Below are 24,501 nucleotides of genomic sequence, written 5' to 3' on the forward strand. Positions count from 1 at the left end.
GGGGTGGTCAGGTTTAATTGTGCTGTGTATCGAGCTGCAGATGCTTTAAAAAGAGGGAGTGCATTTAAAAAGCACTTCATTTCCCCCTCTCTGTCCACTGTGACCTTCAAAGTCGGAGGAACCCTCCGGGGCATGGTGGCCACGGTCCAAGGAGAGAAAGCCCAGCCTGCTGCTGGCATTAAACTCCCGGGAATCAGGCTGGAACATGAGGCGAGAGGATTTCCCAGTGTTTCCAACTGTGACCTTCAGAGCCGTGCAAATGTTAGTATTAAACTTATTACAGCAGAGGCCTTTCTGTGACCCTGCAGGGATAACTCCCCCCACCCTCCCCCCTTGGCTTTTTTTGGAGGCAGGACAGTGATGCTGATACGTGGTGCTGAGCCACAGAGACAGGACAAGGAGTGAGGGGTGCAAATTGAAATTCAGGTTGGATGTTAGGGAGGAATTCTTTACTGTGTGGTGGTGTGACAGGTTGTGTGACAGGTTACCCAGGGAGGTTGGGGATTCCACATCCCTGGAAGCGTTCAAAGCCAGGTTGGATGTTGGAGCAACCTGGTCTGGTGGAAGGTGTCGCTGCCCGTGGCAGGGGGTGGAACTGGGTGGTGTTTAAAGTCCATTCCAGTGTGATTCTATGATATCCCTCCTCTAGCCAGAGAAAGAGGGAGGCAGCCCAGGGGTCACTGGAGCCCCGGGGAGCGGGAGGAGCCCTGCACGCCCCGGGGCCGGGGGAGGTGGCCGCGCATGCCTGTGCCGGCCGTGCCCCCCGCCCGGGCTGCTCCAGCATCCTCGGCATCCTCCTCCCGCCCGGGATCCGCGCCCCGCATCCCGCGGGAACAAAGAGCGGCGGCCGCGCCCCGCGCGGGGCACCTGCTGCTGCTGCTGCTGCTGCTGCTGCTCCGCATCCTCCCGCATCCTCCCGCCTCCGCCCGCCCGCGCATCATCCTCCCGCACCCGCGGCCCCAGCGCATCCTCCTCCCGCAGCGCCGGCCGCGCCCCGCGGAGCCCGGCGGAGCTGTCCGGCCCCGGGCTCTGTCCGTGGTGCTGCCGCCGCCCCCCAAGCCCTGCCCTCGCCCGGAGCTCGGGGCCACCGCCATCCGCCGCCCGCGCCTCCCCAGCGCGCCCGCGGCTCCCGCTCGCCCGGCATCCTGTTGCGCCGCGCCCGCGGCGGGGAGCGGAGCAGCATCTTCGGGAAGGAGCCTCTGCCCAGGCTGAGCCCTCGGAACAATGGCTGCGCTGCCGCCGATGCTCTGGGCGTCCTCGCTCGTGCTGGTGCTCTGGGGTAGGTGCTTCCATTCCCACACCTCCTAAGGATGCTGCTTTAAATTTCCCAGCGGGGCTCCCTTCACGCTGCTTTCCGAGCGGCTCTTTATTTGTTTTGGTTTGTTTTGTTTACGAGAGAAGGGGATTACGTTCGTGCAGAGTTGGTGTGAATGTGACGGAGTTGGTACGAGGAGAGAAAACCCCTCGGTGCTGAGGAGACTCAGGGCACAAAGCATGTGCATGTCCTCTGCTGTTTGCTGTTGTTTGGAAATTTGCAGTGTAATTTAACGTTTGGTCGCCTTCAGGGAGGGTGTGCAGAGCATTAAGCCGTGTGTTGGTGCTTAGTTTCCGTGTAGTCTGTACAAACTGGAGTAAATCAGTTTATTGCAATTGCAACTGCCACAGGGAAAGGGGGGTTGGTCTTGCCAACACGGCCACATTTCGATGTGCACGTCCCTCCAGCCCTGTGTGTTGGGTGCATGTCTGTGTATGTGTGTGTGTGTGTGTGTGTGCATCTGATTTTACTGGAATAAAGCAGGATCCTGTAGCTTTTCCTTATTTCTCCCTGAAAGCTGGTGCTACTCATGGAGCTGGTAGTACGGGAGAATTGGAATCGGGCTGTTTCCAGGAATAGTTCCCGGGATCATACAGTGCTCCAGAGAGCGGGTTAATGGTGTCTCTGAGGCTGGGGAGGAGGGAGCAGCCAGCAAAGTCAGCGTCTGGGCTCTGGAGACAGGCTTGGGCAGACAGAGCCCAGTATTGTTTAGCCCAGGGGACAAATGTCAGCAGGGATTTGGGCTGAGACAGTTCTGCTGAAACGATCCTTTCCTGCCCAAGTCTGTGCTTTCACATGCAACGATTTCCCCCTTCTTTGCAAGAGCAGTAGCTGAGAGTTTCCAGCATTAGCACAGACCTGATTGGAAGCATTTTGAGCAGGAATGCATGTGAAATCAATAACTCCTCCTGCTGCCAAATTCACTCATGTCCAAGCCCCTTGGTTCCCAGTACTGCCCAGAGACAGGAAGGGTGGCAAATCCTCATGGATTCTGAACACATTGATGGATTAAAGCATCCAGACCTTTTAACTTAGCACAAAGAGCGAGCTGTTCCTCCACACTGGAATCTGGGCTTTCCCTCACCCCAGACTGTAATTGCTGCTGGAACAGGAGCATGCTCAGCATGCATGGGAGGGAATGAACAATGCCTTTAAAGTGGCATTAATTACGAGGGGAGAGATGAAAGTTGTGGCAAAGGACATGCTGGAGAGGTGAATCCGTGTGAAATGATCAGCCTCTGTTGCTTATTATGAATTATTAATATCTCAGAGAAGGAAGCTTGGTAAAATTTGACATTTGAGACTTAATCTGTTGTCAGACAGTGCTGGTAATGAATCAAACCATTTTCCATGGGGGATGACGATGTGATCATAAATGCTAAGATGTGGATGACTGATGTCTCTCTAATTCTACCTTAACACTACTTCTCTGCTGCTCCTTTCCCCCAGCTGGTGTTTGTTCTGCAGTCTGTGTTGAAGTCCCATCTGAGACAGAGGCTGTCCAAGGAACAGACATGAAGCTGCTCTGCATCTCCTGCATGAAGAGGGAAGAGGTCACGGCCAGCACGGTGGTGGAATGGTACTACAGGCCCGAGGGTGGAAAGGATGAGCTCGTATGTATGTTTGGGAACTTGTTTTCATAGGTCTTACAGTGAAACACAGCCCAGTGAACTCGTGTGGGAGAAGCCAAGAGGTATTTGTGGGAGTGTAAGTTTGTCCTGGGGCAGGATCCCCAAGGAAGACTGTGCAAGGGAGGGAGAAAGACCCAGATATGAACAAAAACTTTCTGCCACATTCTGATTCCAAGTCTATGGAAATGCCCCAGGGACTGCTTTTGTAGCTTGGCAGAGAGATGAGCTTGGAGTTCAGCTCTGAGCTGCAGGTCTTCACAATTTCTGCAGCATTTTCACCCAGCACCAATTTTGAACAGCAACTAAAGTGTCTTTTCCTTGCTTAGCCTATTTTCACACTTGGGCACAGCATGAACCCATGGCAAGAAAAGCTAGAATCTGTTCCAGAGTTCAAACATTTGGGTCATGGATACATGAATGCCAGTTTCCAGTTCATTCCTTGAATACCTCAAGTCCAGTATCTAAGGATATCAAGAAGGGAAGCAGAAGTATGGAGTGACACTTGGTACCCTTGGCCAGGTCTGAATCCCTTCTGAATCCCAAAGCTGTTATTTTGGAAGGTAAACTGGCCTCCAGGGAAAGTGCAGGACAGGATTTATTTTATTTTGCCTCAGGGAAAGCAGTGTGGTCCTGACTGTGGGAGGATCTCTGGGGCTTGTTTTGGATCCCTGTCAGGAAAAGGTAAAATCCATTTCCAGAGTGAATCAAAATGGAAATTGCACAGATGGGGGGCAACTGGGATGCAAGAAAGGATGGTGAAATGGAGGTAAAGCTGAGTGCACATTTCTTTCTAGCTATTTTATCTGAGTATGGAGCATTACATCAGTGGCTGCATTTCATCTTGACTGAGCAGGGCCAGGCAAGATGACAAATATTCTCCTTCTGTCTGACAACTAAAGGGACCATGCTAAGGGAGTGGGGATGGGGACTCACTTTCAGAGTGAATATTTACCAGTGGCAACCCAAAGAATGCCAATGGAGGTGAGCTGGGACAGGCAGTGTAATGATGGGGACTGTGGTCAGCCAGAATATCCCACTGTCTTATTTATCCTTCACCTCAGCCCAATATCCCAGGACTTCCTGAAAATGACTGTTTGTCTTTGCTGTAAATATTCTGTGGTTCTTTCTCAAGATGATCTTACATGCAGTGGCTGACAGGCACAAAGACTGCAGGATCCTGGTTTTTAGTTCCATTGCTGTTTTTTTGTGCCACTGTCCACGTGTGTCAGTGATTTTCTGTGCCTCAGTTTTTCTGCCCCAGTGATGGAGATGCCAGTTTTCGGATAATTCAATTCTCTGTCTTTTCTAAAGTCGCCTGATATTTTGAGGTAAAGGATGATGGAATATGAATAGCTGCTGTTACTAAGGGAGCCCAGAACATCCATGGGTGTAGCTAGAGGGGGATGCTGTTCCCGTCAGTGATTAACCAGAGTTCCCTTTCACGTTCCCTCACAGATCTACGAGCACAGGAAAACCAACCAAGAATTCCAGACCCGCTTCAGCGGTCGGATACAGTGGAACGGGAGCAAAGACATGCAGGACGTGTCCATCACCGTGGTTAATGTGACCCTGAACGACTCTGGCATCTACACCTGTAACATCACCCGGGAGTTCGAGTTCGAGATCCACCGGCCCCTCTTCACCAGCTCCCGGCTCATCCACCTCACCGTGGTGGAGGAGGGTAGGACAGGCTGGCAGGGAGCGTGTTGTGCCGTGGGTGTTGTCCTCCAGGGATGGGGTTTGTCGTGGCAGCGCAGGAGAGGGTGGCTGAGCCGCCACACAGCCTGTGCTTGGCAAGCACCGCACGGGGCTCAGCGGGACGGACCTGCCCGCTGTTTGCTGGCTGCAAACGGGGCTGTGTGTGAGCGTGGGGAGGCACAGCCAGCCTGGCAGGCCGGGGCACAGCTGGGCACAGCTGGGCAGGCGCGAGCAGGGGTTTCCAGCTCCTCCCGCGGCGGCTCTGGGATGCTACAGCACCGCCTTTCCCAGGGAGCCGCAGCGTTCCTTGCTGCCGCCCCCTCCCTGCGGGAACGGCTCATTCTCCATTTTGATATCACTCCCTTGCTTCCACCCTCCTTCCCTCTCCAGTGCTCCTGAGTCTTTCTGTTCCTCTCGGGTCTGCTCGGTTCAGCCTGGAACCCCGGCTCGCTAGGGAACAGTGGGAATTCTGCTGTTCTTTCAGAGAGCTTTCAGCCCTCCTGTTTTCCTGCTGGGTGTTCCCCTCCCTCTTCCCCACAAGCATCTCCGTGTTTTGATCTCAAGTAGCACCAGCGAGTAGGACGCAGGGAGGAAACAGAGCGTGAGGATGAGACAGGCCAAGGGTGAGCAATCCCTGTGGATGTGGGGGTGGCACAGAATGTGAGGATCACATCATGTCTGATCCCACTGGAGACACCCGGTGGGATTGCTGCTGTTGGCAGCCTCTCCTGGTCCCTCTCTTTTACCCCCTCACAGCCTAGTGGCACCTGGGTATCTCTGGCAAGGAGATATCTTCATCTAGGAAGGATGACACAAGGGTGGGACGTGTCCATGGAGCTGCTGTGCTCCCATGATCAGAGACTGTTTCGTTTTCTTGAACAGCTGGAGAAGACTTCACCTCTGTCATCTCAGAAATTATGATGTATATTCTGCTGGTCTTCCTCACCCTGTGGCTGCTGATAGAAATGGTCTATTGCTACAGGAAAGTCTCCAAGGCAGAGGAGGCTGCCCAGGAAAATGCGTAAGTGTGGAACCTCTGGAGGTCCCAGTTGTTTTGCCAGGGTTCTTCAGGTGTCCCAGGCCAGATCAGACTGCAAGAAAACCAAACCTTGCTCTTGCATGGTCTAGTTGGGTGTCCAAAATCCTTGTAATGTTTAGGAGTACCCAGAGGCACTTCCACAGTGCAGGTGGGGAGCGTGGCCACACTGTGGTGTCCCAGGGTGGCCTGGTTTGGACTGCGTGGAGATGCTCTCCTGGAAGGGCTGGTTTCTTCCTGGCCCGTTCCCATCTTTCTCCACACTTGGCATGGATAAGGGTGCTCTTTGTACATAGCAGGAAGGCTGTATGTGTAGGATTTTCCAGTAGGGAAGGCTCTGTGTTTGCTCCTGACTATGCTGAGGGGAGTTTCCTGCCATGAGCATCTTCTACAGGTGACGTTTGTCACCTCAGAGACACCTCCAGGTGAATGGACCCAAACTGACTTTTGCACTGTAGCACTTGAGGTTATGCTTTCCTCCTTCCCTTTCAACTACAGGACAGACTATCTTGCGATTCCATCAGAAAACAAGGAAAACTGTGCCGTGCCTGTGGAGGAATAGCGGAGAGGAGACAGCGGAATGAACGGCACCAAGGTAGGGCATGAGGAAACTCAGTCACTGCTTCTGTGTGTCCACCTTCCAGCCTCCCTGAAGTGAGTTAGGTGCTGTAGGGCTGGAGAACAGGCAGATGGGAGACTCCTGGAGCACGGCTGTGCTCCTCCTCTGGGCCTCAGAAGCAACACAGGTGCCTTTAGGTGGTGGGTGTAATCGTCCTACTTTAAACCCCAAACCAACACACACATTCACTTTTATGATGGAATTACACCTCCTTTGCCCCTTCCCGTTGAGTTGGGAATCATCAGCACCCCCTGCAGATGGGGAGCTGTGCCCACGAGGGCTGCAAGGGCTCCATCTCCAAAGGAAACATCTGCTGGGAAGGATTAAAACCTTTTAAATTCTTGCTCCCGTCCTGTCAGCTGCTGTGCTAATCCCATCACAACCTTCACTTCGGTGAGGTCCAAGAGGGCTTCTCTCCCTTGCAGGGGCTCTGAAGACAGAAGGACCACGTCATGCCAGCCAGGTTTGAGGGGAGCTCTGCGCCGCCGGGAGGAAACACGGGGAAGTGTAAATTCTCTTCCATTTGCCTTGGACTCTGTACAGCCTTGACTTTGGTCTCATGACTCCATCCTGAGCTGCCAGCCCATTGCTAAAGGACTCTTCTGTTGAAGCATGCTGAGCAAAAGGCACAGGGGTGTGGGCAGCACGGCTCCTTCCCAAGTTTCAGTTCCATCATCACCTCAATGGCTTTGTAAATGTTACCTGTCATTCCTTAGCTGCTGTCACCACCACCTTTATTTGCTAAATATGCTAGTTCTCCATTGCAGAGGTAAAGGGTATGGATGTCATGTCACTCTGACCTGCAGGGCTGGGGATGAGGGCATTTTAGGGTGATGTTCCACCACGTATTGCAGACTAAACAGACTTATTGGTGTCAAAACAGGAAGAATTTATTTAATTAGCTGCTTGGTAAATTGATCTGGACTTTGAGCTGCCCATGCACAGGCAGAGTAGGGTGGGACTGTAATGCACTAAAATAGTTAAAAATGTACAGTAGGAAGGATGGGCCCCTGTGCCTGAAGGCACCTGATTCTGGAGGGAATTGAGAACAGATCCTGAAATATTCCTGCTTTGGGAGGCAGGATGATGTAAGTATGAGAATCCCCCGTGTCCCTCCTTTCATTTAGCAAGTGTCAATACTCTCAGCTCCTTCCATCTGCCTTGCACAGCAGGTTTACTCCTGGAGTACACAGACACACAGTGGTAGGAGTAACCTGTGGAGCCACGTCCTGCAACAGCAACCAGGCAAGTAGGACAAGGTATGGGATCCACCTCCCTCTGGGAAACCCCGGGAAGGAAGGCAGCCTCATGCAAGAGAAATAACCAGGAGGCAAAGCCCTCACAGGAGGACACCACCTTAGTGAAATGGTTGTACATTTTACACTGTTCTCTCATGCTGCAGCACAGCACCATCTAGAGGGACAGACAGAAAACACCCATTTTTCCCAGTTAGTCCTAATTCTTGTGCTAATTGCTCACTGGTTTGAATAGTCAGCATTCATCCTAAATGACCCCCTGCTGCCCAGGAACCACGCTCTAAATTCCCTCTTTCCTATGCAAACTTACCTTTTCAGAGGGTTAAGCAGAGTAAAATTTGTTTTCTGGCCTCCCACGTAGATCAGTTGAGCTCAACAAGTGGGATTGGAAAAGGGGAAAAAGGCAGAAAGATTGGCCAGGGTGGAATTGTACCTTAAAGTGGGGGAGGTTTGGGTTTGTCCTATGGCAGATGTTACATCCCTGCTGCAATGGAGCCTGTACTGCTTGCTAGAGTTGACAAATTTTGCTACACTGATGCTTCCAAGTAGTTCCAAAGTGCTTGTGACTCCAGGCATGCTTCCCACCTATGGAATTCCCTCTGCTTTGTTCTGCTGCTTTTTATGTGTTTGCTAAAAATCACGGAAATTACTCCATTTGTAAGTCAGGCCCAGGCCAGATTTCTAACTGGCAGTTGTTCAACAACCCTTTTTTTAGAGTGGGTGTCTAGTAAACTACTACAGTGCAGTAGGATTGCTCCCAAATCCAGAGCCAAGTCTGGCAACTGGAGCACACTTTCCACTTGTAGTCTGGGCACCAGTTCCCTAAAACCTAATATCCAAAAGGGGGGAAAAGCAGCCCCTCTTCAAGTTCAGCTGGATGTTACCATTTTCCCTACAATGATTTGCCTGCATTATCCCAAATCCAAACCCACAGCAAGAGAGGAGGGAAGCAGATTGTAACTCCAGAGTTTCCAGCACTGACCATGGCATTGAGCCCACGGAGATTTGATTTTTTTTTTTTTTAGGTAAGGTCACAAAACTTCTCTCTCACTTCAGCTCTGCTCCCCAGCCCCTGTGAAGCACTGAAAACCCTCTGGTTAAGTCAAAAAAAAGGATTAAACTAAGAATTTCTTGAGAGCTACCTCAGGTGGTAAAGAAGGGCCATCCCCTCGTCCTGCACCTCCCCGTATCCCACACGGGCATCTCCTGGAGATGCTTTTTTTCTTTTTGGGACACATCTTTCACTTTTCCAGTTCCTGCAGACAGATGTGGTGTTGTAGGCAGGAGAAAAAAAAGTTCTGCTTGAGAATCTCACAGAGTAACAAGTGAAAAACTGGGGGTTTTTCAAGGCTGGTGGTAAAGGTTGGTCTCTGCAAAGACTCTCTGTGTTCGGACACAACAGGAGAGACTCCAGAACAGGCAGGATAATAAAGAGAACAAAGACTCACACTGTCTGGTTGATAGAGTTTTTAATTGATACCATACTTCCATGTACTAGCTACTTACACCAGGTTTGGCTGCAGAGCCTTTACAGTTCTAGAGGTCCTAGCAGGTCATTCCAGCAGCGTTTCCCCGCGGTTTGCGCACAGCGCAAAGGTCCCGACAGTCACACCACACCTAAAACCAACCCACTGGGGGCCTTCCCCCACCCCACAGTTCACCTCAGTGCTCCAGCCCCCCCCTGTTCCCGGGCTCTGGTGGCGAATTCCAGGAGGGAAGTGCAGGACCCACTCCCTCATTAATCTGCAGTTCCAGTGATTCGGGGGCGCGGGGTCCGGGGGGGGAGGACACGCTCCAGGTTTTTAGCAGCTTTATCCAGGCCTGGAGCACGTGATGGGAGACGAACTGCCACGGGAATGGTGACATCCCAGTGATGGGAGACGAACTGCCACGGGAATGGTGACGTCCCAGAGGTGCCACAGCCACCGCGAGGCCACTCCTGGGCGGTCGTGCTGCTCTGCTGCTCCTCCCTCCCTCCGTGTCCAGAGCCAGGTCAGTGCTTCCATCTCAGCTCTGTAAGTGCTATTCCACGGGAGGTGGGCTCGTGGAGATGGGAATGATGCCTGTGGCACAGGCTCCACCCCTCTCCCCACTGGAGGAAGCTGCTGTTTTGGAACAGCCGCTCTCCCGAATCCCGATTCCCAAACGGAGACACGACCACGCGACTCTAGAACCTGAGCTGCACATTGGTTTTATTCCCTAACTATTCTGGGAGTCTGGGATGGGGAAGGTGGCCTTGAACGTTAGCAATGGAATTGGCCTAAATGAGTGAGGTAACAGAAACGGCCAGAGGAGGAACCTCCCTGAGCCATGTGCAAATATAATTCCTTCAGCAGAAGGAAGTCCTTTTCCCTACTGAAAAAAAAAAAAAAAAGTAAAACACATTCACTTAAAGAGCATACAGACTGCAGGAGGGAAAGGCAGGCAGGGACAGCACCAGGTCAGTCCATCTATGACACAGGGAATGATTGTCCAGCAGCAGAGGTTTGAGGGGAGAGGGAAAAGCCATAGCAAGCACTGCAAAACGTGGGAGAGGAGGGCATGGCACACCATGTACCCATGCTAAGGGATAAGCCCATGCTGTCTGCCTAGATCAGGGAATGGCCTCAACCAGCAGTCCATCAAGACACGAGGAGATTATTTGGCCAGTGTGCACATCTAGAAAAAGGAAGGTATTATGGCACAGAGAGACTCGTGCTGTGGGGACTGCGAAGCACAGAGAGCAGAGCGTGTCCAGGGGAGACAGGCTGGGACATCAGCACAGGAACCACACTGAGACAGCTGCTCTGTGAGCCACTCACCTCGGGGGCTTTGGTTTGAGAGTCTCTGCTTCGAGTTTTGTGTCGAGCAAGCCCCTGCCAGGAGTTTTAACTAGTGCTGAGACTGGCTGAAAAGACTAAGTCAGAGAGTCCACGTGACTGTGCCATGAAACGTGTCCGTGGCAGCAACCCTGGCAGGGATCCCACCAGGAGATCTCCTGGAGTTGAGCAGGGATCTGTCAAGAGCTGTGGGATGACAGCAGCTGGCTGGGAAAACAGGATGGAATTGCTTCCCCCTGAGCCAGGCACTGTTCTTCAAACAGCAATTTTCAGACTGATTTTTCTGCATGCTGTGGAAGCAGAAAGTTCCACCTCTGAATTAGGAAGTGGTTTGTTTCTGTCCTCACTGGGAAAAGCAGACACTGACTGAGAGTGCTCCTGGTTAGAACAGTTAGTTAGTGCAGCAAATCCAAAAGGTCTTGAGCAAGTACCCAGACCAAAAGTGTCTCCAGTCACTACCTGGAAAAGAAATTTCTACCTTCTTGTATAAAGGTAAGAAAAAGTTTCTTATGTAGGACACATGGACAGTGCTGAGGAGGCAAGCAGGCTGAAAAGCCTGTCCCCATCTACACCCAGATGAGCTGCTGAACAGGGTCTGTCTGATAAGAACACAGACCAGCATTCCAAAATCAGCATTCCAGCCTTCCTAGAGGAGATATGCCAATGCAAGGCATCATTATTTCAGAGCCAGTTTTGTGCCAGGGCTTCAAATCCAGGAAAGCTTTGTGCTTTGAAACCCTTCCCCTTTTAATACAGGCTCATGTTCCACTAAAGGCATGTTGCATATCTCTGAGGTTTGTCTTTATTAGATCTAAAGCAGACAAGAGGGCTCAGGTGTCACCCAGCAGACAGGCACAGCCTGAGCTGTGTGTAAATGCAGGCTCTCTCAGCAGCAGTTCAGGTGTGTTAGGGGAGATCAAAGCCCCATGACTTCTTTTTTTTCTCCCAAAAGACTTGAGGGAGCCAGAAAGGATTTATGCAGAAGTTGGTGTATGTTAATATCAATTAATATCGAAGTTTTGTGACTGAAGCATGCCTGGGGTTATCAGCAGAGCACCCAAAAACATGGTTATCCTGTTAATCCACAGCTCACTCCTCTCCTGACCACTGCAGGTACCTTTTTCTCTCCTAAGTGGAACGTGCAGCCCCAGCACTGCCCCTTGTCTTGGGCATCTTACACCTGGAATAACCTGTCTTTTGGTCCTCCCCAGGACACAGGTGCTGCACCAGATACATTTGGAATGCCTGATGGCACAGCAGTTATCCAGGCCTCAAATCCACCCTGAGCTCATCCCAGGTGCCATAACCCCAACAGCTCCTTCAAGGTAAGCATTAGGTGTGTGTTCATCAGAGGTGAGGTTGTATCAGGCCAGGATCAGTGAGTTATGTCCCTTCTCCCATAAAAACAGATCCCCAAACTGGCAGATTGAAGCCTCCTGCTCCCCCTTCTCCCTCCTCCCACAGGGGAGCATCTCACTTGGCAGGAACTGGGCTCCTACCTGCTGGCATTAGTTTGCATGCCTGGCTGGAGAAATGCCTTTTTAAAAACCCCTGGGTTTTTTTTTATTGTTCCTATCCTGCAAATCAAACCCCAGCTGTGCTCACCTGGCAGATGTGCAGGGTGGGAAGGTCAGAGGGAGGGCTGGGCAGGGAAATGTGTCTGCCACGAAAATAATGTGGGATTTCTGGCACAGATGAAGTGCAGAAGCAAAACCCTGACAGTGGAAGCCAAGCTACGACTTGGCTGGGATGCTGAGGGAAGTACCACCCCCTGGAACATTATTCAGGTTGCTCAACCTCACTCCTAAAAAGCATTGCTGATTTCTCCAGGAAATACAATCATGGTCCCAAACTGTCTATGGCTCCAGAAGGAATTAACCTGTCAGCTGGGACTGATCAGGAGCAGGTGATTCCTATCACAGCTTTCTACACAAAGGCATCGAAGTGAAAATACCCCCAGGTTTTGTTTAAGCCCTCACCTTTAATCTGAGCTTTGTTTGAGCCCTCACCTTTAGTGCCATTGTGGGTTTTGCCTTGAGAAAAAGACCTTGCTTTTCCCCTGTTTTACTATTACTGTGATAAATTAAGAGGCAATAAAAGATCAAGGATCCTATCCAACTCCAAGCCAAGTGGGAAAAAGAAAGTGAGTAACTAGAAATCTTGAGAAAAAGAACCCTAAAGCCTCAAAGACAAACCTCCCTCTGAAGGATGCTGCAGGTACAAGGTTCTGGTGGGTGCCCAGAACAAAGGATTTAACGTTGCTGTGTGTCAGGAGAGATGTCAGATGTTAAAAACCCAGTCTGATGTGCAGGTAGAATAAATATTAGTGCTTGAGATTGTTACAGCTGCCAGTGCAGCCTCACATTAATTTAACAGAGCTTGTGCAAGGCTGTCCCTGGGGCCCAGCCTGAGGGAGGGAGGGAGGGAAGGAGGGAGTCAGAGGGAACATCCCAAGCCTAAAGCCATGGCTAAAGCTGGAAGGATGCTGCAGAGGAAGGATGCACTGATGAGGGAATGGATTTCTTGCCTCCCTGACTATAAAGAGAATGTGAAACTGGTGAGAAACCAACCCTGACCAGCAGCACTTGCTCATAACCCCTGGGACAGGAGGGTTTCTCTGCCTCCTGACTGATCAAATCCACCTAGGGACAAACCCCTCCCAGCCAGGTGGAAGAGACCCCAACATCCCAGCTGTGTCTTTCAGGATGTTCCTTTTTCTTTCCTGGCATGGGCAAGGTGAACCACAGGGCCTCCTCTCTGTCCTCTTGCCTGGTGCTTGAAATTAAAGTCTAGAAAAAGGGGGAAGATGGGCAGCAGGGGAATTTTCTGTGCTTAGCAATTGTGGGAGGGAGTAATGGGGGAAACAGGACTCTGGGACAGTCTGGCAAGTCACAGTGGGGAGTCAGGGCCCTCCTGTCCCAAGATGAGCCACAGAATGCCCTTCCCAGGCACTAGCACCTCAGTGTCATTGTAGAGCAGCCATTTCAGCAGCCTCCCTGGCAAAAAGTCAGGGAGCAGTACAGTAGTCAGCAGCATTAAATTAAATAAATAGTCATAAATACACATTACTCTCTGGTTTTTCCCCAATTGTACCTTGCTTTCACAGTCTTAAATGTCTTTTTGATAACCTGTCTTCATCCACACTCCTTCCCATGTGAGTCTTCTGTGGGACATGTGTTTAGCACTTGGTCATGGAAATTGGAGGCAGGTTGGGAGAAAGCAGCAGGTTGGTCACTCCTACATATATCACCTTTCCCTAATTGGAAACTGGGAGCTTGAGAGGGTTTTAGAAGCCACTTTGTCACCCAGTTGTGAGGATGAGAGTTTACATGAGACCAGTGACTCACCCTTGTGTTCCCTGCCCTTTCAGTGCCCACTGGAGACAACAGAGGAGCTACAGCTGGCACCATTTCCACACTGGGAACTTCCAGCTGCCACTCAGAAGGTGAGAAAATCCTGCTGTTGGACAGGGTGGAGATGGAGGGCCTCACATGTCACCTAATCTGCCTGGCTGGGCATGATGACAAAGCATTTATTAAACATTCACACAAGCAGCCTCCAGCTCAACCAATCTCTGTGGGGCTTGGGACTCTGCACAGGGCAGCCCCACTGCCCCTCTTCCTCATGGGGCTGCTCATGAGAGTCTGGAATTATCCCCCAGAACAACTACAAATACATATTGGCTTTTCAGTGCAGCTCTACCCCCTGACTGACTCACAGAGCAAATGCTTATGAGAGAAACCTTCAGATGCCTCTGTCCTGCCACCCACTGATGGTCCCTTTTCTCTTTTCTCCTTTTTTTTTTTTTTTTTGTCCCTGTGACCCTTCCTCACCTCTCCTGGGTTTTTGGAAGCCTTGGTGCACACAGATGCAGTCACAGATACCCACAGTGGTGGCTGTTGCTGCATAGCCACAAACATATAAGTTTATCCCAGGGAAGGGAATCAAGTTATTTTTCTCACTAATGTTTTCCCACAGATTTTATAAGACAAGATACGAACAAAATGGTCTTGTAGACCAGGGGCAGGAGAGAGATTTGCTGAGCTGGGCAGTGGCTGCACATAAATCCTAATTTGGGGTTTGTTTTTCACTTGGGGTACTCCCACCCTCATGGGGAGTTGCCTGTTCAGCACAGATGTAGATTTTCAGCACAGGGATGGCTTTATGGCAGGGGCCCAAGCACATGGAAAGCAGAGAACTACAGCCAAGGTAAAGGGGACACTGTCACAGGGGTGGCCCTGCTCCACCCACACACCTTGGGGGCAGGTTCTCCCCTCCCCACCCTCGCCTCTTCCTGCTGCACCAACAGCAAATTGGTGCTTGTGGACAGGATTTCAGCTCCTTTCCATCCTGGGCTTTGCTCTCTGAACCAGGCTGGCCCCTGTGACAGCCAGCTGTGTTTCTGCACCCAGGGGTGCAGGAGGTGACTGCCAGGGAGACCTGCTCTCTGCAGACCTACAGCAACTCTCCCCGAGGTCTCCTCTCCAAACGTGGGCCAGTTCTGCAAGGGGTTGACTGCCATGGCCAAACCCTCTCTGCCCTGAAGCCAGCAAGGTCAGGGAGTTGACAGTGTCCCCTTTTTATGCAGAGATAAATACAGTCAACCAGGGACCCTCATGCGTGGGGAGGGGGCTGGGGAGGGGGGGGGCACTCACGCTGATGCTTCCCTTTGGAACAACAAAAACTAAACAGACAGACAGACAAACAGCCAGCAATATTACAGAGGAGCAGTGCAGGGCCCAGGGAGCACCCCTGGGCTCGGCCCTAAGCACAGCTCAGTGCTGGGAGAGCACAGCCCTCCCACACACACACACACCCCCCCACTACCAGAGACACTCCAGTTCAGCCAGTGTTGGAGGTCAAAACCCTTCCCCTCGATACGTAGGCTTTGTTTTGTGGTTTTTTTTTTTTCTCTTAAAATCTGTATATAATATATATATTTATATTCTGTATATATATATATATATTTATATATATATTTATATATCCTATTTACACATATTGCACACCGTCCTCTGGCCTCCTGCATTCCTGCCTGTCAGTGGAAACGTTTCCGTTTCTCCTCTGGATCTGACCCGAAGTCCCGGGACCCGATGCCATTCTGAAGGTTTATTAGGGAATCCTTCATCTGCAAGACAAGAGATTTCCCCACTGTGATGCAACCCTGGAGGTGAGAGCTCTGGGACTTCCTTCTTTTCCCTGTAAAGTGTCCACACCAGATTCAATTTTGGGAGCAGGGCTGGGATGTACAAATGGGCACTGAGAAGGTGGGAGACTGTGAGGCACCTTTCTCCAAAAGAAAGGGTGAGAGAACGAGGTTCAGGAGGAGCAGCTCTGATTTATGGATTATTTTCTCAGCAGCCTGCTGTACAAAAGGCTCTTTAGGCAGTGGATACTGAAACTCTGTGCTGTGAAGGGCCCATGCAGAAGGTGTTCCCTTCATCCACAAAACCTATGTGTGAATCCAGAGCTGAGGTAAAAAACAGTCTTTCTTCCAAACTGGGATGCCACAGACTAGATTCAAAATGTGCCAATGTAAGATTTTTTTGGCCCTGTAGAATTCTCTCCTCCTCATGTGACAGAGAGGCTGTGGCACCCTGTGGCAGCCCCTGGACCTGCTGCCCACCATGAGGGGAGAAGATGAGTCTGAGGGAGACACCAGTGGAGGTGACACACCTGAGGGACCACAGTGGAGCCAGGGAATGCTGCAGGGTTGGGAGCAGGGGGTGGGAGGACAGAGGTCCTGGAGCAGGTCCAGAGGAGAGGAACAAGGCTGGGGAAGGGACTGGGGCACAAGTCCTATGAGGAGAGGCTGAGGGAGCTGGGGCTGTTCAGCCTGGAGAAGAGGAGGCTCAGGGGAGACCTCCTCACTCTCTGCAACTCCCTGACAGGAGGGGGGAGCCAGGTAGGGGCTGATCTCTTTTCCCAGGCAACCATCAGCAAGACAAGAGGGCTGGGTCTTCAGCTGTGCCAGGGGAGGTTTAGGTTGGAGATTAGAAAGAATTTCTTTCCAGAGAGGGTGATCAGCCATTGGAATGGGCTGCCCAGGGAAGTGGGGGATTCTCCGTCCCTGGAGGTGTTTAAGGACAGACTGGATGTGGCATCAGTGCCATGGGCTGGGAACCACGGCGGGGTTGGATCAAGGGTTGGACTTGATGATCTCAGAGATCCCTTCCAACCCAGCTGATTCCATGATTCTATGATTCAGGTCCCAGCCCTACCTGGCCGTGGGGTCTCACCTGGTCCAGCAGCATCACGGAGGATTTGATGATCTCCCGCCACTTCTGCAGCTCCGAGTCGTGGTACTTCTGCTGGGACTCCAATAACTGGGCCCACTCTGTCTGAGACTGGGGCAACCTGGCAGCATAACACGGGCAAGAGTCACTCTGTGCAAACTGCAGTGGGTGTAACCAGCTTCTCACTAAGCTTTTCACCCCAAAGGGGCACGTTTTCTTGAGCAAAAGTGCATTTAAAATGCTTGGAATTTCAATCAGTTGGATTCCGTGGTTTGCTTTTTCTAGACATGCTCTGTCAGTCTTTATTCATCCCATGTAATTTGTTCAGGACTTTCTCTTTATTTTGAATTAAAGCTGCACTGGCTCTCTTTCCCATGGCTCTCTTCCTTCAGGCCCAATTAACCCCCAGAACAGGGTGGGAAGCTGCTGAGGGGAGAGGAATCAGGACAGATGGAAGCACTCAAGGGGCTCAGACAGGTTCAGATCCTTCCCCAAAAATCATGGATGCAACACAAAACTTACCTGTGTGGGGCAGGGAAAGATGTACCCATGTAATTCCAGAACATGCACATTACAGGATGTATGTTCTGTACTTAAATACTATATTGTAGTAGTCTAAACAAACACCAAGAGTACTAGAGAAAGATAAAATCACTTAAAGTATAATCACCTAAAGTATCTATCCATGGGAAAGTAGCAGGGCTATTTTGGGGAAAATAATAATTCTCTAATAATACCTCTCCTGCAGCCTCAAGCCCTGCCACGCTGTGAGGGTCTGTGTAGTATATTCCAACATCCAGAGTTTGTAGAACAGCATCATATTGAGAATGACCAGCAGCACCAGACTGGAAAGAAGGAGAACAGTCAGTTTAGCAGGAGCACTTCACAGCCCATTGCCAGGCACACCTGGGAAATGCCCAAGGCTTGAGAAGGTGTCTGAGGCCCAGGTCCACCCTGGATGTGAGTGGGAACTTAAATCTGAGTAAGGACCAGGTGGTCAGAACCCAAAACTGCACCTCGTGGAAGAAATGCGTGAGCAAGGAGGACAGAGAGACAGAAAGACAGGGATGAGGGGTCAGCCAGAACAGGTTGGATGGGTGGATGTGCTGAATGCAGAGAAAGAGAGGGAAATGGGAGACTAAAGAGGTAAAAAAAGAGAGAGACAGTACCTGAAACAGATCCTAATGGGAGCAGGGAAGAGAAAAGACGGAGCAGCTGCAGGTTAGAAACGGACTGACACAGACCAGGAGAAACTGGGCTGAGAGAGGAGGCTCAGAGACAGTGCAGGAGGTACAGGGGGGCCAGGGGAGGAGAAAGGAACAGTGGGAAGAGAGGCAGGAAGGACAGACAAATACCCCTGTGCCTGCATTCCTGGTGCAATTCACCCAGCAAAGCTGAGCTGTGGCTCTGGGGGACGAGCCCCAAGTGTGCCCACCGTGTGACACACGAACAGCCTGCACACAGCCAGCCTCACCTCCTCCCAGCACTGCTGGCACTGGGAACACCCCCACAGCCAGACCCTGCACTGCTCCTCTCACCCACCATCACCACCACACACGGGCATTTCCTCTCCTCCTGGGGAACACATTCCAAAAATACCAGGCTGGTGCCTGTCTCTGAAGAGAGCAGCTGTTCTGCTGGAAGAATGGCCCACTATCACCAGCTCAGTCAGGAGGAGGGCAACTGGCCAGGGGAGTGTTCTGAAATCATGATCAGGGCTCTCTGACCTAAGTGAAGCTCACAGCCTGTCAGGAGACGTTTTCATAAAGCTTTTTTGTACCTTTCTACTGTTTTCTTATCACGACAGGACTTGACACCACCCTCCCAGCAACTTGGCTGGGTTGCTGCTGCAAAACTCTGCAGTCAGTGCCCCCACTGGGAAAAGGAACACAGAAAGGAGCTCAGTTTGAACTGTAAGTTCAGTCTACAAATTCCAGTTTCTTCCCACCTCACTGAAAGGTGGCTGGAGTTTAAGGAAAGACTGAGCCCAAGGCAGAAAAAACCCCCTCTGTCCCTGGATTGCTCCTTTAGTCTGCACTGCAGCACTAACACATGAAGCTCACCCAAGAGGCAGAGAACCAGCAGATACACCTGGGTTCAAGTATTAGACTGAGCCACAGGGATACAAGAGGACCATTCCCAGCCCACTTGGAGCCCACATCCAAGTCCAGGACTAGCAACTGGGAAAGGTGTGGCAGAAAAGACCGCCCACAACAAACACAGTTCTTCCTGCTGAACTAGGAAAATCAACCTCTTGTGCTTCACATGTTTCTATCCTTGTTTTGAAGAAATCATCTCTAAAGGGTCCAGCTTCTTTTTGGGATGGTATCTCTCACCCAAATCACCACCCAGGACTAGGTTTTGCCAGACCAGAATTTCCCCACAGAATCTGAACCTTGTTGTGATAGACAATGGCTCCCAGAGAGCTTTGCTTGGTCATTGTTCTTGATAACAGCTGATTTGTGAGCAGAATACATCAAAAGACTTATTTTAAATTTAAAACACCCCACGGTTTATAGATGTCATTGAAAGTCTCTAAATTGAGCCCCTGAAATAAAAAAGACTCTATCTACTTTTTCTCTTTTTTTTTTCTTCTTTTTTTTTTCTCTCTTTTTGTGTTTCTTCTCTTTCAGGTATTGATGCCCCTCTCCTTGCACAGCTGCCCTGCTTGCAATCATCACTGTCCCAAACATGTCCCAGACCTGCATTTAGGACTCCCAAAAACATGCAGGTCTACAAAGCCCACGTCTGGTTAAAAAAAAGGGTAAACCTGAGCAGAAAGAAAGGAGCACAGAACACCAGAAATGCAGACAAACCAAAGCTGTTCAAGGCTGAGTGTGAAGGAAAGCAAAACCCATCACTTACACAAAACTGATGACAAGGAGCAGCTTGGAGACACTCTGCAGGTGGAAGCCACTGGGGCTTTCCTCGGGGATGTGCCGTGTCTGAGTGGAACCTGAGGAGATGGATGCATTTAGGACAGGGAATGCAGTCCCTTGTCCCTCTCACAGAATCGACCAGGTTGGAAAAGTCCTCTGAGATCATCGAGTCCAACCTGTGACCCAACACCGCCCTGTCACCCAGACCGTGGCACTGATGCCACATCCAGGGATGGTGCCTCCACCCCCTCCTTGGGCAGCCCATTCCAATGCCTGATCCTTCCCAACATCCAACTTCTTCCTAACGTCCAACGAAAACTAAAACTTCTTCCTAGTGTCCAACTTAAACCTCCCCTGGTGCAGCTGAAGACTGAGCCCTCTTGTCCTACTGCTGGGAGAAAAGCCTGACCCCACCTGGCTACACCCTCCTGTCAGGGAGCTGTGGTCAGTGAGCAGCTCACCCCTGAGCCTCCTCAACCTCTCCAGGATGAGCTCCCCCAGCTGCTCCTCACAGGACTTGTGCTCCATCCCTTCTCTGGAATCGACCCTCCCCGCCCAAACAACCGCAACACCCCCTCCCTGCCCTGGAAACCAATTCTCCCGGAGCAGGGCAAGCAGAGGTGTGTTTTCTCTCCCTCACCTGCCACGTGCTTGCTGCGGTGTGCCACCTCCTCGTCGGTGGGGGTGGTGACGGGGCTCAGCACCTCCTCCAGGTGTGGCACCCGCAGGTGGGCGTGGGCGCGTTTCCGGCGCCGCACCGTGGATTGCTTGCTCACCTTCTCCTTGGGGGATTGTCTGTGCACCTCGGCCAGGTACGTGCTCTCCGTCTTGGCCAGCTCGCTCTCTGCGTGGGAACATTTCAGGGATGTGGCTTCCAGAGATGTTTCAGGGATTTAAGGCCTCTAACGGCGCAGAGAAGGTGGCAGGGGCTGAGAGACACGTTCCTTCCACCTCCTGCCAAGCCCTGAGCCCAGACTGCCTGGCAGAGAGCAGGACTCCCTGCCCTGGTTAATCCCAGCTGTGGTGGCCCCTTTTATAAGCCACCCCAAGGTGGGCTCCCCAGGCTGCCACGCCGTGCCTAAACCACTGTAAGTGTAGATACCCTTCTGGAAGATTTGTAAGGAGGAGATGAGGGCTTGTTTTGCTTAGGAAGCCTCTCCTGCCTAAGAAGAAACACCTTTCTCATGGTTAATTTGGATGTTTTATCCTCTTGCCTTAAACACCTCCAGGGATGGTGACTCCACCTCCTCCCTGAGCAGCCCATTCCAATGTCTGATCCCTCCCAATGTCCAACTTCTTCCCAACATCCAACTAAAACTAAAACTTCTTCTTAGTGTCATTCTCTCTCTGAGATGAAGAGAGAGAAACTCATGCAGGCTACAGGGCCTGGGGGGAGGCCAGTAAAGATAAAAAGCCTTGAAGAGAACAGGAGGCCTGTCTTTCTGAGGTTGTGCTTTTTGCAGCACTGCTTGAAGTTTTTTCCCCTTGCAAGCCCAGTGTTCTCGACTTGGGAATAAATTTTCCAGAACTCTTTCCACTGCCTGGCATTTTGGGGGTACATGTGTGTTATCCTGCTTCCCAGCCACGGGAGGTGCCACTGTCTGTGTGTCACTACCACAGTCACTGCCACTCTTACCCAAATGACGGAAATAATCCTCCAGGCCACTCCAAAAATTCTTCTCAATGAAGGATTTCACCAGTCCCCAAGGCTGTTTCCTGTAACGTAACTCCGTGGAAACCCTGTGAGAAGAAAGGACGGTCGTTCTCCCAGGTTTTGAAATATCAACTCACAACCTCTGTCACTGTAAATACGAGAAATAATCCTGCACACTGGGATTATTTCTGGGATGGTCCCAGCCCTTTGTGTTCCTCAAGGAGAAGCACTGCATGGAGAGTCCTTCCAGAGGCAGGAAGAGCCTCTCCCAAAAGGACTCTATGTGGTAGGCAGACATTTAGGCTACTTATTGAACCATAAGTTCAGTCTACAAGTTCCAGCTTCTTCCCACCTCACTAAAAGGTGGTTGGAGCTTAAGGAAAGACTGAGCTTAAGTCAGAAAAACCCCTCTGTACCTGGGTTGCTCCTTTAGTCTGTACTGCTGCACTGCAGCACTAACACATGAAGCTCACCCAAGAGGCAGAGAACCAGCAGATACACCTGGGTTTTAGTAGCAGACTTAAAAAGTCTACAGAAAAAGTCCCAGAAAAGCCTATAGCTCTGCCTGATACCAAATTCCTCTGCTTCTCCCCAAAGTGCATCTCAGAGGCACAATCCCTGGAAATATGTCCTGTTGCTTATCACAGATAGTTGACTGGCCACTGCTTCCAAGAAAGGGCAGGAGAAGTCTTTAAATCCTCTCCCTGACCTGGCTGGAACTCCCCTGCATCAGCTCTGATGTTTGCTCCGTGTCACCCCAGCAGGAACCTGCCCCTACTCTTTGTGACAGGAGTGTTCCAGCCACAGGACAAAGAGTCCCCCTCAACCCCTCCTAACACACCAAACAGCAAAACTCCCCCCCCCGAGGTGACTTTCTGGTCACCAGAAAAGCTCTTTTAACCCCCCCAGAAAGCCTACCTGAGTCGGCTTTTGTTTCTGGCCACACGAGTCAACGTGTAGCGGTTGATGGTGTAGAAATAATCGTGGTAGGGGACGTCGTGGGTTAGCACCTCTGCATCTATGACATAGCACTCGCTCTCCTGGCTGGCTTTGTACATTGTCTGCAGAAAAAACAGCAGGCAAGGCAACTGTTGGTGTGGTCAGAACACAGCTCTGATGGATGGCACCGGCACAAAACAGCTCCACCACAAACACACCCCCCCCCACGGCCCTGCCCCAGCTCACCCCGAAGGGAAGGCAGGCTCCAGGAAAACAAGTGTTTCACCCAGATGCTTCCCAAGGGTGTATTTCAAAAGGGCTTTATGTTCCAGCAGCTCAACCTCCAGTGTTTTGTAACACAGGTGAGGAGCAGTTCTTTGGGACCTTTGCAAGTATGGCCTCTGTTCTAATGTCTGGCTTGTCAGGGACCAACCTGAGCCACAGCCAGACACGGTCCTGCTTTGAGCAGAGGCCTCTCTAGCATAAATTATTCTGTGATTCTAAATGCCATAAAAACATGTTAATTACTTTTTTTAAGTGCTTCTGATCTGCTTCTTTCTTTGCTCCAGAACAAACCTCATGAAGGGGACACAGTTAATTGCAGATCCATGTACAAAAATATGGCTTTTCTTACAGACCATTTCCACTTACCTCTGCAGCAAGGGCACAGCAAGGTGTGCCTTGGTGGGTGACCCCAAACTCAGCATAAAATAGGCCATGTCTTTCTCTGAAAATGTGCTGTTCCCTTTGCCCATCACTTTGCTGTCCCCTTTCCTTTCCCTTCCCTGCATAGTCTTGGCTTCTGAACAGCACATTTCATCTCATCCTCCCCAGTTACACCTTGCTGCTGGGGTTCCTCTGTCCCTGAAATGTAATGCTCAGACATCCCTTCCAGGCTCCCTCTTAGTATTCCCTAATACTAAGCTAACTCTCAGTATTTACCTTTGGCCACTTGAACATATCTGAACAAGGAAAGAGGCTTTTCCTCCCTCTCCAGCTGCAGCTCCCATTAGATACAGCCAGCCTGGCTCCTCCCAGTGCACTGCAGGTCCTTCCCCTTTTTATCTTCTTAAATATATCTCATTGTCCTCCCCACAATAAAAACATCTCCCTGCAGAGCTGTGAGAAGGACTGGCCAGACAGTACCTGACTTTCTTGTGTCCTGCTCATGAATAACATCTGCTGGATTGACCACAGCCCAAAAACCACCAGAATGGGTGACAAACACATTTGTTAAAATGTGCTGGTTTGTTCACAAACTCATCTGCTTTTGTTGGAAAACTCCTGGTCCTCTCCTGGCAACACAATCCAGTGTGAGTGCACTGCCTGCAGTGACACTGGGTAGTAAGTTAATACAAAAAAATGTGTAAAAGGAAAGGGATAGGGACAATGAGAACATGCACAGCAGCATGGCCAAGGCAAGAAAATAACTCCCAGATCAGTTCCTACCCAGCAGCACAGCCCTGCTCCCCCTCCACATACCTGTGTCTCTGTGACAGTGGCAGTTTTGGGGGCCAGAGGGTTGGTGAGGGTAATGGTATACAGTATCACTCTGGTCTGATTGCCATTTTCTTCCTTCTTCCAGGGATTAAAGATAATATCTGAGGGGACAAAACAATATTCCAATTAAGTTATCAGAGAGGGGTCTCTGGTCATGCACTAGGGAAAGGCATAACAAGCTTGGGACAGTATTTCCTTGCCCTTGCAGAGCCTGGCTGCAGAAGCACTAGAGCTCAGCAGAGTGTGAAAGAAAGGGCTTCTGAGGTAAATGAGAATATTTTCCCTTCTTTGAAGTGCAGGGAAAGTTGGAGAGGCTGGGAATACATCTCCACAACATGTCAGGGGACACTCTCTGCATCAGCAAGTGCAGTGTCTGGTGTGGAGCCAGAAGAGCTTTCTCCTCACACTGCTAAGCCTTTAACACAGGGTCAGGCCTTAGTTGATGCTAAAAAATAAGAGGGTCTGCTTCTTCCATGAATTTTGCTGCTAGAAAATGAAACTAGATGGGCAAGCAAGGCTGGTTCTGCCTGCTTTTCATTACTGACAGCACTGTCCCAAAATCTGCTCAGACGTTACCCAACCCCTCCATCAGGCAAAGATACACCTCCAAGGCAGAGATTTTCCTTCTGCCCTGTGCCTTGGCAGGGACCACAGGAGGCTCCCCAGGGACCACAGGAGGCTCCCCAGGGACCACAGGCTCCCCAAGGACCACGGGCTCACCAGAGAACCGGCGCTGCTCCATGAAGTCCCTCTGGAACTGGGAGTCTGTGAAGAGCAGGTCGTAGAGCTTGTCCACGCTGAAGTTGAACACCTCGTTCACGTACTGACGGCCATTCAGGTCCTCGTAAAAGGCCTGGACTTCCCCTGTGGGGAAACAGGTCCCCATTGCTGAAAACTTTACCTTTGAATATTCAGCCTT

The 24,501-nt window shown here is 51.0% G+C and overlaps 2 protein-coding genes and 1 long non-coding RNA gene across 13 annotated transcripts in view; 2 read left to right on the top strand and 1 right to left on the bottom strand.

Moving 5' to 3' along the window:
• The first annotated feature begins 726 nt into the window (after positions 1 to 726).
• Positions 727 to 9,004, top strand: SCN3B (sodium voltage-gated channel beta subunit 3). Its single transcript, XM_064634411.1, has 6 exons — positions 727 to 1,279; positions 2,765 to 2,928; positions 4,402 to 4,627; positions 5,527 to 5,665; positions 6,179 to 6,275; positions 6,725 to 9,004. The coding sequence occupies exons 1-5, from the start codon at positions 1,225 to 1,227 to the stop codon at positions 6,240 to 6,242; spliced, it is 648 nt and encodes a 215-aa protein (XP_064490481.1). The 5' UTR covers positions 727 to 1,224; the 3' UTR covers positions 6,243 to 6,275; positions 6,725 to 9,004.
• A 3-nt stretch (positions 9,005 to 9,007) lies between these two features.
• Positions 9,008 to 24,501, bottom strand: part of GRAMD1B (GRAM domain containing 1B) — a 93,138-nt gene continuing 77,644 nt past the window's right edge. For all 10 annotated transcript variants that reach the window (XM_064634404.1, XM_064634402.1, XM_064634401.1 and 7 more), the window contains 9 exons: positions 24,303 to 24,446; positions 23,565 to 23,683; positions 22,062 to 22,204; positions 21,126 to 21,229; positions 20,130 to 20,333; positions 19,476 to 19,566; positions 17,348 to 17,455; positions 16,614 to 16,731; positions 9,008 to 15,502 (listed from right to left, as the gene is read on the bottom strand). In XM_064634404.1, coding sequence (XP_064490474.1) covers positions 15,413 to 15,502; positions 16,614 to 16,731; positions 17,348 to 17,455; positions 19,476 to 19,566; positions 20,130 to 20,333; positions 21,126 to 21,229; positions 22,062 to 22,204; positions 23,565 to 23,683; positions 24,303 to 24,446 — 1,121 coding nt within the window. In that variant the 3' untranslated portion in view covers positions 9,008 to 15,412. The remainder of the gene's footprint in view (positions 15,503 to 16,613; positions 16,732 to 17,347; positions 17,456 to 19,475; positions 19,567 to 20,129; positions 20,334 to 21,125; positions 21,230 to 22,061; positions 22,205 to 23,564; positions 23,684 to 24,302; positions 24,447 to 24,501) is intronic.
• On the top strand, positions 15,436 to 16,979 carry LOC135401868 (uncharacterized). 2 transcript variants are annotated; one of them, XR_010424948.1, is made up of 4 exons: positions 15,436 to 15,544; positions 15,736 to 15,849; positions 15,933 to 16,041; positions 16,583 to 16,979. It is a non-coding gene; the product is annotated as an uncharacterized LOC135401868 (long non-coding RNA). The 2 variants fall into 2 exon arrangements; XR_010424947.1 differs by having other exon boundaries at positions 15,933 to 16,979.

Source organism: Pseudopipra pipra, chromosome 23 (assembly GCF_036250125.1).
Source record: "Pseudopipra pipra isolate bDixPip1 chromosome 23, bDixPip1.hap1, whole genome shotgun sequence".
NCBI classification, from domain to species: Eukaryota; Metazoa; Chordata; class Aves; order Passeriformes; family Pipridae; genus Pseudopipra; species Pseudopipra pipra.